The following is a 15,563-nucleotide window of genomic DNA, read 5'->3' as shown; positions in this document are numbered from 1 at the left end:
TTCTATGGCGAGCTGCAACAAGGGAAGAGATCACACGGAGGTCAGAAGAAGCGCTTCAGAGATACTCTGAAAGTCTCTCTGAAAGCGTTTGATATCAACCCTGACTCCTGGGAGGAATCTGCAGCGGACCGTGACAAATGGCGCACTGCTGTGCACAAAGGTGCCAAGTTGTGCGAGGCCAACAGGACTGCTGCAGCTGTTCAGAAGAGGCAGGCCAGAAAGTCACGGGCAAACAAGCTCCCTGACAATGATATGCCTGTTCTTGTCTGCCCCAACTGTCAGCGAACATTTCGTGCGCAGATTGGACTATTCAGCCATCTGCGCACTCACAGATAGATTCATGAGCATCCCCCCCCCCCCCACCACCCTCCCCCCATCCCCCAGCTGGATGACAACGATGGTCATCATCGATCTCGATGGACACACACCACCACTGGATGGTGAATAGATAAAGTAGATCCTACCACCCACCCACCCATTCATTCATCCATCCTGGTTTTTGTTTGTTTGTTTGGGGTTGTTGTTTTTGTTGTTGTTGTTGTTGTTTTGTTGTTTTTGTTTTGTTTTGGGTTGATTTTGTTTTTTTGTTTTTTTGTGGGGTTTTTGTTTGTTTGTTTTTTGATTGTTTGTTTGTTTGTTTTACTTTTTTGTTGTTGTTTTGTTTTGTTTTGGGTTGATTTTGTTTTTTGTTTTTGTTTTTTGGTTTACTTTTTTTTTTTTTTTTCTTTTTAATCCTCACTTTTTTCTTTTTTTCTTTTTTGTTTGTTTGTTTGTTTGGGGGTTTTGGGGTTGTTTTTTTTTGGTTTTTTGTTTGGTTGGTTTTGGGGGTTTTTTGTTGTTGTTTTTTTGTTTGGTTTTTTTTTTTTTTTTTTTTGGTTGTTTTGTTTTGTTGGGGTTTTTTTTAGAAAACGACGTAAGTCTACTTTTTTTTTTTTTTTTTTTTACCTCATGGACGTAAAGGATTTCGAATTTTCACTTACAAAGAATATTTTCATGACAGTGGTTTCTTGCATTGTTTTTGCGAGCGCTGCTTCAACGCCGAAAACATGGAACAATCATCTCCCTTCTCCCCGAAACTGCCAAAGCGTGAAATCGCACATATGTTAATGACATAAATCAGTGCTTATCATTTCCAACATTTCCCCCCATTAGCATTACAAAATGACACAAAGTCTTCCGCATTATAAAATGGCTCCAAGTCTTAACATTACGCAATTACTCAAAGTCATAACATTCCGAAATGATTCAAGTATCTTAACATTACGAAATGGCCCAATTTTCTTAACATTACGAAATGACTCAAAGTTTCAGCTTTACGAAATGACTCACAAAGTTTTAACATTACGAAATGGCGCTCAGAGTCTTATCATTACGACATGACTCAAAAATCTTTGCATTAGGAAAAGATTCAACGTATTAACATCACGACGTATCAACAATTAATTAACTTACGCGCGTTGGCCGGTGTTTTCACGCTGCTGGTCAGGCATTCGCTTACTTCGCAGATGGTTTTAACATGGTTTTAAATCCTCACCTTGAACAGCCGCATCTCCTTGGCGCTCCAAGAGGCGTGTACGCGCTGCTGCTGATGCTGATGCTGCTGCTGTTGCGGCGCCGCCGCCGCCGACGCGGCGTGGCCCCACTGACGCCTCCGCCGGCCCGCAGCCAAGGCCAGGCGCGTGACGTGGCCGTAGCTGACGGCCATCAGGAGGGCCGGAAGGGCCAGGCAGCCCAGGAAGGAGGCCGTGACGTAGGAGAGGTCCGGGTGGTCCCACTGCAGCGTGCAGGAGGTGCGGTAGGGCTCCAGGCCGTAGCGGCCCCAGCCCAGCAAAGGGCAGCTGGCCCAGAACACGGCGTTGAGCGAGGAGAACGTCAGCAGAGCCCCGGCCGTCTTCCGCCCGTGCGCACGTGCTGTGGGAGTGGGTGGAGGTTGGGGGCGGGGGGGGGTGGGGGGGGGCGTGAGGGGTGGAAGGGAGGGGGAGTGGTGCGTGTTGGGTAGGGGGTGGGTGGGGGGAGGGGGGAGGAGGGGGCGAAGGCTCAGGATGGTTTATTCAAATCAAATCAAAGTGATAAGACGCTTTGTTTACTCTTCTTCTTCTTCTTCACAGGAACTCAAATTGCAAAACACTTCCTACTTTTTCTTCTATTACTACTACTCCTCCTCTTTCTTCTTCTTCTTCTTTCTTCTCCTCCTCCTCCTCCTCCTTCTTCTTCTTCTACTTCTCCTCCTTCTTCTTCTTCTTTCTTCTCCTCCTCCTCCTCCTTCTTCTTCTTCTTCTTCTCCTCCTCCTTCTCTTCCTTCTCCTGTTGTTGTTATTCTTGTTTTCCTCCTCCTCCTCCCCCTCTTCCATCTTCTTCTTCTTCTTCTCCTCCTCCTCCTCCTTCTTCTTCTTCTTTTATCTATAACCATTCTGCAACAACACTTTCTTCAGGAAAAAAAAAAAATTAACACGTACACGGTACCAGTCCCGAAATCCACGTGAGCGTTTTGTGAGTTATCGAAACTACGAAAATACTCAGCACACACGTATCCCGAAAGTGGGTGTGCGGGTGCCTAAAGAAGATGTAGAAAACGGCTATACGAACAAATCCGCGCACAAGCAGCGTGATGGAGGGGCGACCTGCGAGCGTATAAGACGACAAAGAAGAAGAAGAAGTAGAAGCAGAAATAGAAAAGGTCCGCCGCGGTGAAGATCTTCACGGAACTATCACATAAGAAAGCATCATTTTGATGCGTAGGTTATGGTTTTGGAAAAAAAAAACTACCAACAATTGTCAAGTTCCACATCCTAGAGCAAGCTGGGATAATGCAGACAGAGCTTTAAAACAACAAGCAACAAACAAACAAAGTTGCGAGAGTCGCATTTTCAAATGGACGTCTTCATTCTTGTTTCCCTTCCGTTTAAAGTTCAGACACATCATTTTGCCGATGTTCCATTTCCTGTGGGGCTTCCGTCGTTGGACACACACACACACACTACACACTACACACACACACACACACACACACACACACACACACACACACACACACACTACACACTACACACACACACACACACACACACACACACACACACACAAGCGCACATGCACGCACACACACAAATCCCCCTTTCTTCTTTTGTGCTTTTCTTCCTTCCTTCCTTCCTTCCTTTCTCCCTTCCTTCCTTCTTCCCTTATTTGATTCCTGCGTTCCTTCCTTCCTTCCTTCCTTTCCTTCCTTCCTTCCTTCCTTTCTCCCTTCCTTCCTTCTTCCCTTCCTTATTTGATTCCTGCGTTCCTTCCTTCCTGGTTTCATTCTTTTCCTTTCTTCCTTCCTTCCTTTCTCCCTTCCTTCCTTCTTCCCTTCCTTATTTGATTCCTGTGTTCCTTCCTTCCTTCCTTGCTTCATTCCTTTCCTTCCTTCCTTCCTTCCTTCCTTCCTTTCCTTCCTTCCTTTCTCCCTTCCTTCCTTCTTCCCTTCCTTATTTGATTCCTGCGTTCCTTTTTTCCTTAATTCAGTCCTTTCCTTCCTTCCTTCCTTCCTTTCTTCCCTTCCTTATTCACTCCTGCGTTCGTTCCATGCTTCATTTCTTTCCTTCCTTCCCTTCCTTCCTTCCTTCCTTCCTTCCTTCTCCCCTTCCTTATTCACTCCTGCGTTCGTTCCAAGCTTCATTTCTTTCCTTCCTTTCTTCCTTCCTTCCTTCCTTTCTCCATTCCTTCCTTCTTCCCTTTCTATTTGATTCCTGTGTTCCTTTTCTTCCCTTAATTCATTCCTTTCCTTCCTTCCTCCCGCACTTCATTCCTGTCATCCTTCGTTAATCCATTCTCTTCTCCCTTCTTTCCTTCCGTTGTTCCTTTTTTTCTCCTTCTCCCCATTTCCCAGCATTGGTCGTTAAACCCTGTTGGCCATTTTTTATATATACGTTTCCATTATGCTTCCATTCCCATTATTTATGATAAAATAAAATAAAAAACAAATGAAACAAAATCTAATAAATCCTGGGTTTTGTGTGGGTTTTTTTTCGGGGGGTGTGGGGAGGGGTGTGGGGGTTGTTTTGTTTTGTTTTTTACACACTCGTGTCTCAAGGTATTTTTTTCAATGTCATGTTCGAATGGCACACACACACACATATATATGCTCGCACGCACGCACCCACGCATCCACACACACACACACACACACACACACAGGATTCAGGATTTAATTTCCTGTCAGGATTACATTGTGTGCGAGTGAGTGTGTGCGCTTGCGTGTTTGTACGCGTATTCGCGTGCGACCTTGTGTGTGTGTATGTGCGTGTGCGTGTGCGAAAGCGTGTGTGTGTGTCTTTGTCTATGTAATTTATTTCTGTGTGCATGCATGCGTTCTTTTGTGTCTGTCTGACTGCCTGTACACGCTCGCGATCGTGTGTGTGTACACGCGCGAGCGCACGCGTGTGTGAATGTATGAATGCATGTGCGCGTGTGTATGTGTATGAATGTGAGTGTGCATGCATGCGTACGCATACGCATGTTCTTGTCTGTGTGTCTGTCTGCCTGCCTGTCTGTGCACGACACACACACACACACACACACACACACACACACACATACACACACACACACACACACACACACACACACACACACACAAATTAAAAAAAAGGACACTCACCAAACGTGGGCCGGGCCACGCACAGAAGACGACTGACGCTCATACAGGCCAGACACGTCATGCTGGCTACCCCGAAGAGAAAGCCCAGGAAACCGTGTACCTGACACCCTGAACGAAATGACACAGTCTCTCTCTCTCTCTCTCTCTCTCTCTCTCTCTCTCTCTCTCTCTCTCTCTCTATCAAGACCTGACTAAGCGCGTTGGGTTACGCTGCAGGTCAGGCATCTGCTTGGTAGATGTGGTGTAGCGTATATCGATTTGACCGAACGCAGTGACGCCTCCTTGAGCTACTGATACTGATACTGATACTGATACTCACCGCCCCTGAAAACGGGAGTGTGGTCTGCCTAAATGGCGAGAGAAAAAAAAATATATATGTATATCGGTCGCGCGCGTAAAATCCCACTCGTATATTATTATACGGGGTGAATGTGTGGGAGTTGCAGCCCACGAAAGAAGAAGATGATGATATGTATTCCTCACAAATTTGTAGTACATATAACTCCTTCAACTTTTCTCAGCCAGACATTGGCTTCAAGTCTCCTTGATCTTTCCTTACTGTACAGCTCTTCTGTGTTCTCCACTCCGCAGGACCTGACCTTCCTATCTTTCTGACCTTGTCGGTGCTGACATTCTCCCTCAAGAACAAGAACTCTCCGCTCTTCCTCTGACTGTTAGCAGCCTTCTGAAACTTCCTCGTGCCAATACAAGAACCTATGTTTAACTCTCTCCATACGAACGGCGAAAGAGACGACGTTAACAGCGTTTCACCCCAATTACCATCATCAAAATATTGCAGTCGGAACGCTCTTATACTGAAGAGGTAAATGTTGACAAAGAAAACCACAATTCTGACGACGGAAGCTAAAGGTTGGGTCATTCAGGCACCCACTGGACATCCGAGGGGTCTGTGTAGAGGAGAAGAGAGGTCTGGCCGTACTGAGTGAGTTAACGTTCTTTTCCTCTTTGCTGCTCTTCTCATCATATTCGTGCATCTGATTCGATGTCTGCTTTTCACTCTTCACAAAAAACTCATCTTTTTTTATAAAGTGGAGTGATGGCCTAGAGGTAATCCGTCCGACAAGGAAGTGAGAGAATCTGAGCGCGCTGATTTGAATCACGGCTCAGCTGCCGATATTTTCTCCCCCTCCACTAGACCTTGAGTGGTGGTCTGGACGCTAGTCATTCGGATGAGACGATAAACCGAGGTCCCGTGTGCAGCATGCACTTAGCGCACGTAAAAAAAACCCACGGCAACAAAACGGTTGTTCCTGGCAAAATTCTGTTGAAAAATCCACTTCGATAGGAAAAACAAATAAAACTGCACGCAGGAAAAAATACTAAAAAAATGGGTGGCGCTGTAGTATAGCGACGCACTCTCCCTGGGGAGAGCAGCCCGAATTTCACACAGAGAAATCTGTTGTGATAAAAAGAGAAATACAAATAACTTATCTATAAGCACTGTCGGCTTCGTTCTTCTCATTTGACATTATTTGGTCAAAGGGCTTTTCAGTATCAAGCAACTTCTGTCTGGAATTCTCTTCCTCTGGAACTCCGGCACTCACCAACTCTGTCCTCTTTCAAAGGAAAACTGAAAACCCACCTGTTCAAAATGGCCACCCTCTACACTCCCCACTGTGTCCCCCCTCCATTGATGCATTCCTGTGGTGCGTGTGTTGTATTTGTATTTCTTTTTATCACAACAGATTTCTCTGTGTGAAATTCGGGCTGCTCTCCCCAGGGAGAGCGCGTCGCTATACTACAGCGCCACCCTTTTTTTGTATTTTTTCCTGCGTGCAGTTTTTTTTATTTGTTTTTCCTATCGAAGTGGATTTTTCTACAGAATTTTGCCAGGAACAACCGTTTTGTTGCCGTGGGTTCTTTTACGTGCGCTAAGTGCATGCTGCACACGGGACCTCGGTTTATCGTCTCATCCGAATGACTAGCGTCCAGACCACCACTCAAGGTCTAGTGGAGGGGGAGAAAATATCAGCGGCTGAGCCGTGATTCGAACCAGCGCGCTCAGATTCTCTCTCGCTTCCTAGGCGGACGCGTTACCTCTAGGCCATCACTCCATGTTGTGTGGGTCAGTTTTTTCTGTGTGTGTGTGTGTGTGTGTGTGTAGGGGGTGTGTTTTGTGCTTTTTTTCTGTGATTACTCATAATTATCTGCAATTTGTAGTATTGTATTGGTGTCTATAGATGTTTTTCCACTTCTATTTCCTCATGTGTTCGTGTGTGGTATACACTATTGTCAATGTATTATCTCATGTGACGCGCTTTGAGCCAATCACATGGGGAGTTTGCGCCATATAAGTACAATATATTATTATTATTATTATTATTATTATCATTCTCCAATACCATCCTTGTCAGCTCACTTTGGATGCATGACGAATGGGAGAGGGAGAGTATGGGAGGGACGCGGGGAGAAGGGTTTTGAGAAAGAGTGGTCATGAATTATTTATGTAATTTGTAACCATTTCTTTCATGAGCTCTTGGAGAGAAAGGGCGCTATATAAATGTACATTACTATTATCATTATTATTATTATTACTATATATTGAGCCAGTGTTGTGGCCAGGGTGTAGGGTCCTCTGTGGCGATTTTCTGACAAGCTTCTTCCATCTGGTCCGGTCTTCAGCTGTCCTCAGTGTGCCGATGAGTAGGAAGGTTTGTCCGTTATTTGATGTCCTCCTCCTCTTCATCCTCCTCCTCCTCTTCCTCCTCTTCCTCCCATCGTTTCTTCTGCCCACCACGTTTCCTTCCTTCTGACACAGTCCCTTAGGAGGGGGCTTCAAAATTCGCGTTCGTCCATTGAACAGTTGCCTCACATACAGTAGTAGACGGACGGACAGTTAGATAATTGGATCGGTTTTTTTTTATTTGTTTGTTTGGGGTTTTTTGTGTGTGTTTTTTGTGTTTGTTTGTTTTGTGTGTGTGTGTGTGTGTGTGTGTGTGTGTGTGTGTGTGTGTGTGTGTGTGTGTGTGTGTGTGTGTTTAATGATTATCTGATAGTAAACCTTGTTGTAGTTTTGTCAGGAACTTCTTCTCCTTCTTCTTCTGCGTTCGTGGGCTGCAAATCCTCGTAGAAACGCGAGTGGGCTTTTTCGTGTATGACCGTTTTTACCCCGCCATGTAGGCAGCCATACTCCGCTTTCGGGGGTGTGCATGCTGGGTATGTTCTTGTTTTCATAACCCACCGAACGCTGACATGGATTACAGGATCTTTAACGTGCGTATTTGATCTTCTGCTTGCGTATACACACGAAGGGGGTTCAGGCACTAGCAGGTCTGCACATATGTTGACCTGGGAGATCGGAAAAATCTCCACCCTTTACTCACTCACCAGGCGCCAATAATCTTTTCCCTCGTTAATAATAATACATAGATGGATGATACATAAACGAGCTGACAGATATGATTATGGATAGACAGAAAAGCATCCACATATTTTAAAAAATGATATAAAAAAAAAGAAGTTAGGTTTTTTTTTAAATCATATGACTTTTTTTTCCAAACAAAAGGGTAAAATGATGAATTATAATAAACTGATGATTACAAATACTCTCACACAATCATCGAATCTTTTCAACAAAAGATTACCAAAGATCCGATTTGTAAGCACGTGATATTTAAATCCATCGGCATTTTCTATTTTGTTTGTAATTTGTTTGTTTGGATTTTGAATCGTGATAACAACTTCAAACTCTTAACTCCCTAATAATCCTCAAACAACTAAGACATGAAAACATATAACATTTTTACACCATCTTTCAACATTCATTGATTACAGGTCTTAATAATGATAACATGCTAATTCTGACTTGGGAGAGCATCTATACCAGAGTGCGATATGAAACGTCCCGCCAAAGACTTACTGAACGCAACAAATACACACACACACACACACACGCACACACACACACACACATATATATATATATATATATATGTGTGTGTGTGTGTGTGTGTGTGTGTGTGTGTGTGCGGGTGGGGGGGGGGGGCTGTGTGGATATTGCCAGTTTGTGTGGGATTCGATCCTCATGTTCGCTCAAGTTCGCTAAGTACCAAGGCAAGAGGACGCCCGTTACCTACTATGTATGATGGTCAGTCGTGTCCGACAATGACCATCAGAACAGCAGAGGAAGTAGCCTAGTTTAACTGCTGTCCCGACTATCTGGGCTAGAATTTGATTATTGTGGCGGAGAGTGTCTTGCCCTCACTCTCTCGGCCAAGAGTGTTTCAGGACAAGTCGGCATCGGGGATGGTTCCCAAAGGCTAACTAGCCCCCCTCCCCCCTCTCCTCCCCCCCTCTCCCCCTCCCAACTCCCCTCTCAAAGGCTGCAGCATTAAGAAGAGCCAGCGCAATTTTGCCTCCTGGTTTGAGAGTCATAGTCCTTCACAAAAGTACTAAGCTGTAAATGACTTTCCCGTTGCAACAGAGAAACCAATGGTAATACAGTTCTCAACTTTGCTGTTGGCCCAACTTCAAACATGATCATGTCAATCTGAGAGATATGAGCTGAGTGCTGGGCTGGCATACCCACAACTGAGGCCATCACCACCCGGCCCCACCCTACAGCAAGGGACCCCTGAAACCGCAGGACTCACCCAGGTACCCGAAGTTCCACCCGTGTTGAAGGGCAGCAATGATGGACATGGGATAACCCAAAAGCGGGTGGCCCAGGTCGGAGAAGGCTAGGAAGACGATGAAGGCGTCTGAAGGGTGCAGGGATTTCCGGTGCTTGACGGAGATGACGATGACGAAGAGGTTGAAGGCGATGGCGACGATGTCTGTGTGCCACACACAGTGTGAAAACATGAAACACAGTCCCCGTTTCTGGGATGTTAGCTTTATATATATATATATATATATATACATACATACATATATATATATAATATATATATATATATATATATGTCCACACAGAGAGTGTGAGGGGGGAGGGATTATATGTATCTCTCTCTCTCTACATATATATATATATATATATATATTATATATATATATATATGTGTGTGTGTGTCTATGTGTGTGTGTGTGTGCGTGTAGAGAGAGAAAGACAGAGAGACAGACAGACAGAAAGAAAGAAAGACAGGCAGACAGACAGACAAACAGACGGACGGACAGACAGGTAGGCAGGCAGGCAGGCAGACAGACAGAAAGACAGGTAGGAGAAGAGAGAGAGGGAGACAGACACAGACAGAATAGAGAGACAGACACGCAGACGGACAGACAGGCAGACAGACAGACAGAAAGACAGAGAAGAGAGACAGACAGACAGACAGGCAGGCAGACAGAGAGAGAGAGAGAGAGATTTTGATACTTTGATATTTTACTGACATCAAGGGCAAACTTCTGTTCAGAGGGTGGGTACACGATTGCAGTCGAAAGTATCAAATCGAAAATACAACGACGGGCGCAATAGCAGAGTGGTTAAAGCGTTGGACTTTCAATCTGAGGGTCCTGGGTTCGAATCACGGTGACGGCCCCTGGTGGGTAAAGGGTGGAGATTTTTACGATTTCCCGGGTCAACACATTGCAGACCTGCTAGTGCCTGAACCCCCTTCGTGTGTATATGCAAGCAGAAGATCAAATACGCACGTTAAAGATCCTGTATTCCATGTCAGCGTTCGGTGGGTTATGGAAACAAGAACACACCCAGCATGCACACCCCCGAAAGCGGAGTATGGCTGCCTACATGGCGGGGTAAAAACGGTCATACACGTAAAAGCCCACTCGTGTGCATACCAGTGAACGTGGGAGTTGCAGCCCACAAACGCAGAAGAAGAAAAAGAAGAAGAAAATACGACAACAAACGTAAAATTATTATTTAAAAAAATAAAATAAAATAAATAATAATAATAAGGTGCATGAAAAGTGACCTGAAACGTTCAACAAAATTAGCACGTACGCAGTAGTATCCCATTTGAACTAATATCACTTCAAGTGGAAAGACGTTAAACTGAATCCCATTTGATTTCTCTCCGCCTCTGAAGATGAACGCACCAAAGTCAGAAATTACGTGAGATCGATTTCTTTCCCGGCCTATATGTGTAGCCATGTGCTCAATACGACTGGCTACTCAACTCACAGCACAAGCTGTATAGCAGACGGCTTTTTCGCAACTGACCCGCCAGCCTTCAACGGCTCGCGCAAAATGCGACACCATTCCCGGTTTGAATGCAAGCCCATTCTAAACCTATTCCCAAATCATCTATTAAATCAAGTCTCTGTATCGTTCACTGCAATATTATATTTGCTGTGCTCAATGACATATGTTTGTGTCATTCCAGGCACTGTCTTCTCTCATTATCTCTTCTCCTTATTTCTCCTTATCTCTTCTTCTTCTCATAACTATTGTAAATAAATATATTTAAAAAAATTTAAAAAGAAAAACCCTTTTGTGACTGCCCTCTATATGTTCCTGTCCTGTGCGCGGAGATTCTTGTTTATCCTTTAATTCAGTCAATCATTAGTTCTTTTGCACCGTACCCTTATATACCACTCGGGTACACGGCTACACATGCATGCGTGTTTGCGTTATTACTCAATTACTGGGGGAAATTGATTTTTTGATTTATATTTTGCTTGTTTGCTACAGTTAGCTTTTTGTCATTTTGTTTTTGACATCACTTTTTATTTACACTGTGTGTAAAAAGATGTATATGTGTGTGTGCTGTTTCAATACCCTATGGGACACGTGAAATAAACTTGCTTTGCCTTGTCTTGCAATACAGGATCTAATATGGTGTGCGCCCTCTTGACCTAAATTCGATAGTTCTTTTGAACTATCGTCCAGCTGACGAAGACAACGGCACACCAAAAATATACTGAACAATATATATATATATTTTTTTTTTTTTTTTTTTTTTTGTTTTTTTGTTTTTAAACAATGATAAAAACTGCCGGTCATTATCGATCACAAACAGTAAAGGAGATATAGGTGGACCACTCTGTTCACTCTAAAACTCTATTCAGTGTAGAAGATAGTAACCCAACCTGGGGAAATTAAGCAGATACCAAGTATGATAATCGTAGTTGACACATGAAGAAGTCGGTAGACTAGTAGATCTCCACCTGCATCTCGCGTACAAAGAAGAACGTGACGTGCCATTGATCTAAACCGTCAGGATGTGAGCATGACTTCAACCAAAATTAACGTTCCATTCCGCTTGCCACGCATCACTGATCTGAAAATAGTATTTTTAGATCAGTGGCCACACACCCGCCCCGCCCCCCCCCCCCACCCCCACCCCCTCCCCCCCCCATCCCCCCATCCCCCCCATCCCCCAAACACACACACCACAACTACCAGGTACCCCACTATAGGTAATGAAATTGTTTGTTTGTTTTGTTGTTTTTTTTATCATTTACATTAAAAAGAGAGAGAGAGAGAGTATCAGTATCAGTACCAGTAGCTCAAGGAGGGGTCACTGCGTTCGGACAAATCCATAATATACGCTACACCACATCTGCCAAGCAGATGCCTGACCAGCAGCGTAACCCAACGCTCTTAGTCAGGCCTTGAGAAAAAAAAAATTCAATAAAAAATTTTTTTTTAATAAATGAATAAATCAATCAATCAAATAGAATAAATAAATAAATAAATAATAGGTAAATACATAAAAATACTACTACTAATAATAATAATAATAGTGGGGGGAAAAGGATGATGGAGGCCCCACAAAAATGTTTACTATTGTTTACATTCAATTGTATTTTATTGCATTGTTCTTGTGGTTTTTTTGGTTTTTTTTTAGTTTTTATTTCATTACGTCATATGTGATGTGTAGTTCTCCTGTGGACGTCACGTTTTGACGGCTTTGGAGGAATTGTGGTTTTAAGGGGGTTTGGGTTGAGGCACTGCTCTAAAAATAGGTGGATAGCGCATGCCTTCTTTGAGCCCCTTTGCTAACTGAAACCAGCGGAAGTGTTCAATCAGCCATTTTGCTACTCGTGTGGGTATAGCGCAAAGCGGTAACTTCGTGTATGTAGCCGACTGCTCAACTGGCTTCACGACAAGCTTCCACTTGCTCGCCGCGTCATTCCTGTGTGTGCCTCTACAGCAAGTTTGTGCTACACTGCACTGTTTTCCTGTGGTAACTTTGGTAAATAAACCATTGGCAGATAGCGAGCAAGACACAACATTTGGTATGTTGTGGGGGCAAGCATAACACGATTTCATCAAAGATACACGGTTACAGTTCAGAACATGCCACCAGTTTGCAGACGACTTCTTAACGGACTGACGGCCGGATACGAGTAACAATATGGCGTCCAGTTGGCTTTAGCTTTCCTGGCCAATGAGCTATCCATCTATTTTTAGAACAGTGGGGTTGAGGCCTTTGTGTGTGTTGGAAAGTGTCCATTTTCAACAGATTGGCCTTTGTCTCCGAAAGAACTTGACTTTGATTTGAATATGTTGATGTTCTTCGACTCGTCAGCTGTTTTAATCTGTGACCCCCTCTTACCCCATCTCAAAAAGCCACTCCTCATCCAAACACTACCACCACCACGTCCGCAACACTCAACTGCAACTCGTGAATAATTCACACAACATCCACTCTATCAGACATAGCAGCAAGAAATTTCGCTGGAAAGCCATGATCAAAGAGCCGCTGCAAGCACATGTAAAGCCGTGATCAAAGAAACTGGGGTGAGTTCAGCCTCTTTGGGGAAATACGTGACCAGGAAAGGGACAATATCGCATCGTTTGTGAAACATGTGCATCTTTTAACTAAGTGCACGTAAAATTATCTGCTGTCCCACCCACACCCACTGCACTCTCTCTCTCTCTCTCTCTCTTTCAAACTCTTTTTTGCTCCCACAACTATTTAAATGGCGTTATTTCTGTTACTGTTTTTTGTAACATATATATGCTTACTTCAGTTCTCTTTTTTCTTGGTGTTTTTTTTTGGGGGGCGGTGGGGGTTGCAGGGGGTGACGGGAGGGCAGGGGGGGGGGGGGGCACGGGTGGTGGTTAATTGATAAATCATTATCTTGACCAATGTTAATTTTCATTTTTGTACTCTCTCTCTCTCTCTCTCTCTCTCTCTCTCTCTCTCTCTCTCTCTCTCCAAAACTTAGCCACATACTTATATGAAGCATTGAAGAGACTTCGATTCGTTATTCGTGAATGTTGTTGAGTATTGTATTAGTTGCTTTTGGTTGATTTGTGATGTCGGTTTTTTGTGTCATGTCATTTTCTTTCTTTACTTTCTTGTATGACCCCCTTCAGTAAGGGGCTTTGGTCTTTATCTGAATAAAAGATATTTATCGTTATCGTTATCTCTGTCTGTCTGTCTGTCTGTCTGTCTGTCTGTCTGTCTCTCTCTCTCTCTCTCTCTCTCTCTCTCTCTCTATCTATCTATCTATCTATATATCTATCAGTCTGTCTCCTTATATCTCTCTCCTCTTATTCTCCTCTATTTAGTGTTGTAAATGTCAAATTACCATTCATGTATCCATGACTGTAATATGCATGTTGTACTGATATAATGATTCCCCCACCCCCACCCCCACCCCCACACCCCCTTTGTTTATGTTACTGTTTCCCCTTCGAGGGCTGGATGAAAAAAAAGCATTATCTTGCTTACTCTATTACCCTCAGAAAATAAAATTTATTCAATTAAATTCAATTCTCTCTCTCAGTTCCCAAAGCAGCCCATGATGGAGGATGATGAACTACAGAATAGGAGTCAGACAGACAGCCATGCAGACACAGAGACACAGATTAGAGAAAGAGGAGAAAGAAAGAAAGAAAGAAAGAAAGAAGAAAAAAAAAACTATCTGAACTTTGAACTCTTTCCCGTCAACAACTTTTTTTTTCTTTCTTTTTTTCTGTCCCATCAACTGCACCGTTTCAGTGGCATTACTCCCACGCCGCTCATTTAGATTCCCCCATACACGACCACACCCGGGTTCGTTCGTCACAGTTCAAGCGTCGACAGTCCGCAGGGAACCATCGATGTTAGGCCGTAAGGAGGCCACACACCAGAGTAGACCCTGCACTGCTGCTGAGTCACATCGGTAGTGTTCAGTGGTGCCTGTTCTGATTTAACTTACTAAGGACACCATCTACTAATCCCCCTACTAACGACAATAATGGCTTAGTCGCGGAGCCAAACTGAGTAAGCGTCCCTCCCAGAGTGGAGACCGGCACCACGTCCCTCAAACAACATCCCCCCATGAATCTGCCGACACTGAAGACATTGACAGGACTCACCCCAAGCACAGAAGACAGCTTTACAACCCTAACGACATGGGGCGGCACAATCAACAACCTGAAACAACAGGGATGATGATGATGATGAAAGCGAAAGTCAAGCACAAGCAATCACTGGTGGGTTGGGGTGGGGGGATATATATATATATATATAAATAAATTAAAAAACAACAACCAAGAAACCTTTCTGTAGAGAAAACAGACAGAGAGATTCGCTGAAAACTGTGTGTGGTTCGTCCGTCGGGATCGACGAGGACCATCTAGTCATCCTGGGGGTGGGTGGGTTGGGCTCTGTGGGTGCGCAGATGACTGGTCAGGCCAATCCGCGCCCGGAAGGTTCTGACGCAGTGTGGACTGGGGGATGGTGGCGGCTGAAAACTAACATCCCTCCAAAGGGATTGCCACCCACACACACACCCACACACCCACGCCTCTCCCCCCCCGCACCCACCACCACCACCACCCTCACCCCTACACCCACACACTTCTCTATACAACCCCTTCCCCCCCCCCCCCCCCCCCCCCCCCCCCCCCCCCCCCCCCCCCCCCCCCCCCCCCCCCCCCCCCCCCCACACACACACACCTCCCCCGTTTCCCCCGCCCTCAACTCCGCCAAATCCACCAACTCCTCTCGCATCGGTTGTCAATGACAGAGGATGGCTCCTGCTGAGAACCGAACCATGACTTGAC

General features: G+C 44.6%; 1 protein-coding gene across 1 annotated transcript in view; it reads right to left on the bottom strand.

The window, feature by feature from the left end:
• Positions 1 to 15,141, bottom strand: part of LOC143287837 (visual pigment-like receptor peropsin) — a 29,300-nt gene extending 14,159 nt beyond the window's left edge. Inside the window, exons 1-6 of the mRNA XM_076596076.1 lie at positions 15,107 to 15,141; positions 11,648 to 11,679; positions 9,253 to 9,435; positions 4,959 to 4,963; positions 4,640 to 4,739; positions 1,535 to 1,911 (exon numbers count right to left, since the gene is read on the bottom strand). Coding sequence (XP_076452191.1) covers positions 1,535 to 1,911; positions 4,640 to 4,739; positions 4,959 to 4,963; positions 9,253 to 9,435; positions 11,648 to 11,679; positions 15,107 to 15,141 — 732 coding nt within the window. The remainder of the gene's footprint in view (positions 1 to 1,534; positions 1,912 to 4,639; positions 4,740 to 4,958; positions 4,964 to 9,252; positions 9,436 to 11,647; positions 11,680 to 15,106) is intronic.
• Positions 15,142 to 15,563: the final 422 nt, after the last annotated feature.

This window comes from Babylonia areolata, chromosome 12 (genome assembly GCF_041734735.1).
Source record: "Babylonia areolata isolate BAREFJ2019XMU chromosome 12, ASM4173473v1, whole genome shotgun sequence".
Lineage (NCBI taxonomy): Eukaryota > Metazoa > Mollusca > Gastropoda > Neogastropoda > Buccinidae > Babylonia > Babylonia areolata.
Note: the sequence above shows the minus strand (reverse complement) of the source record. Positions and strands in the feature narration are given on the sequence as shown.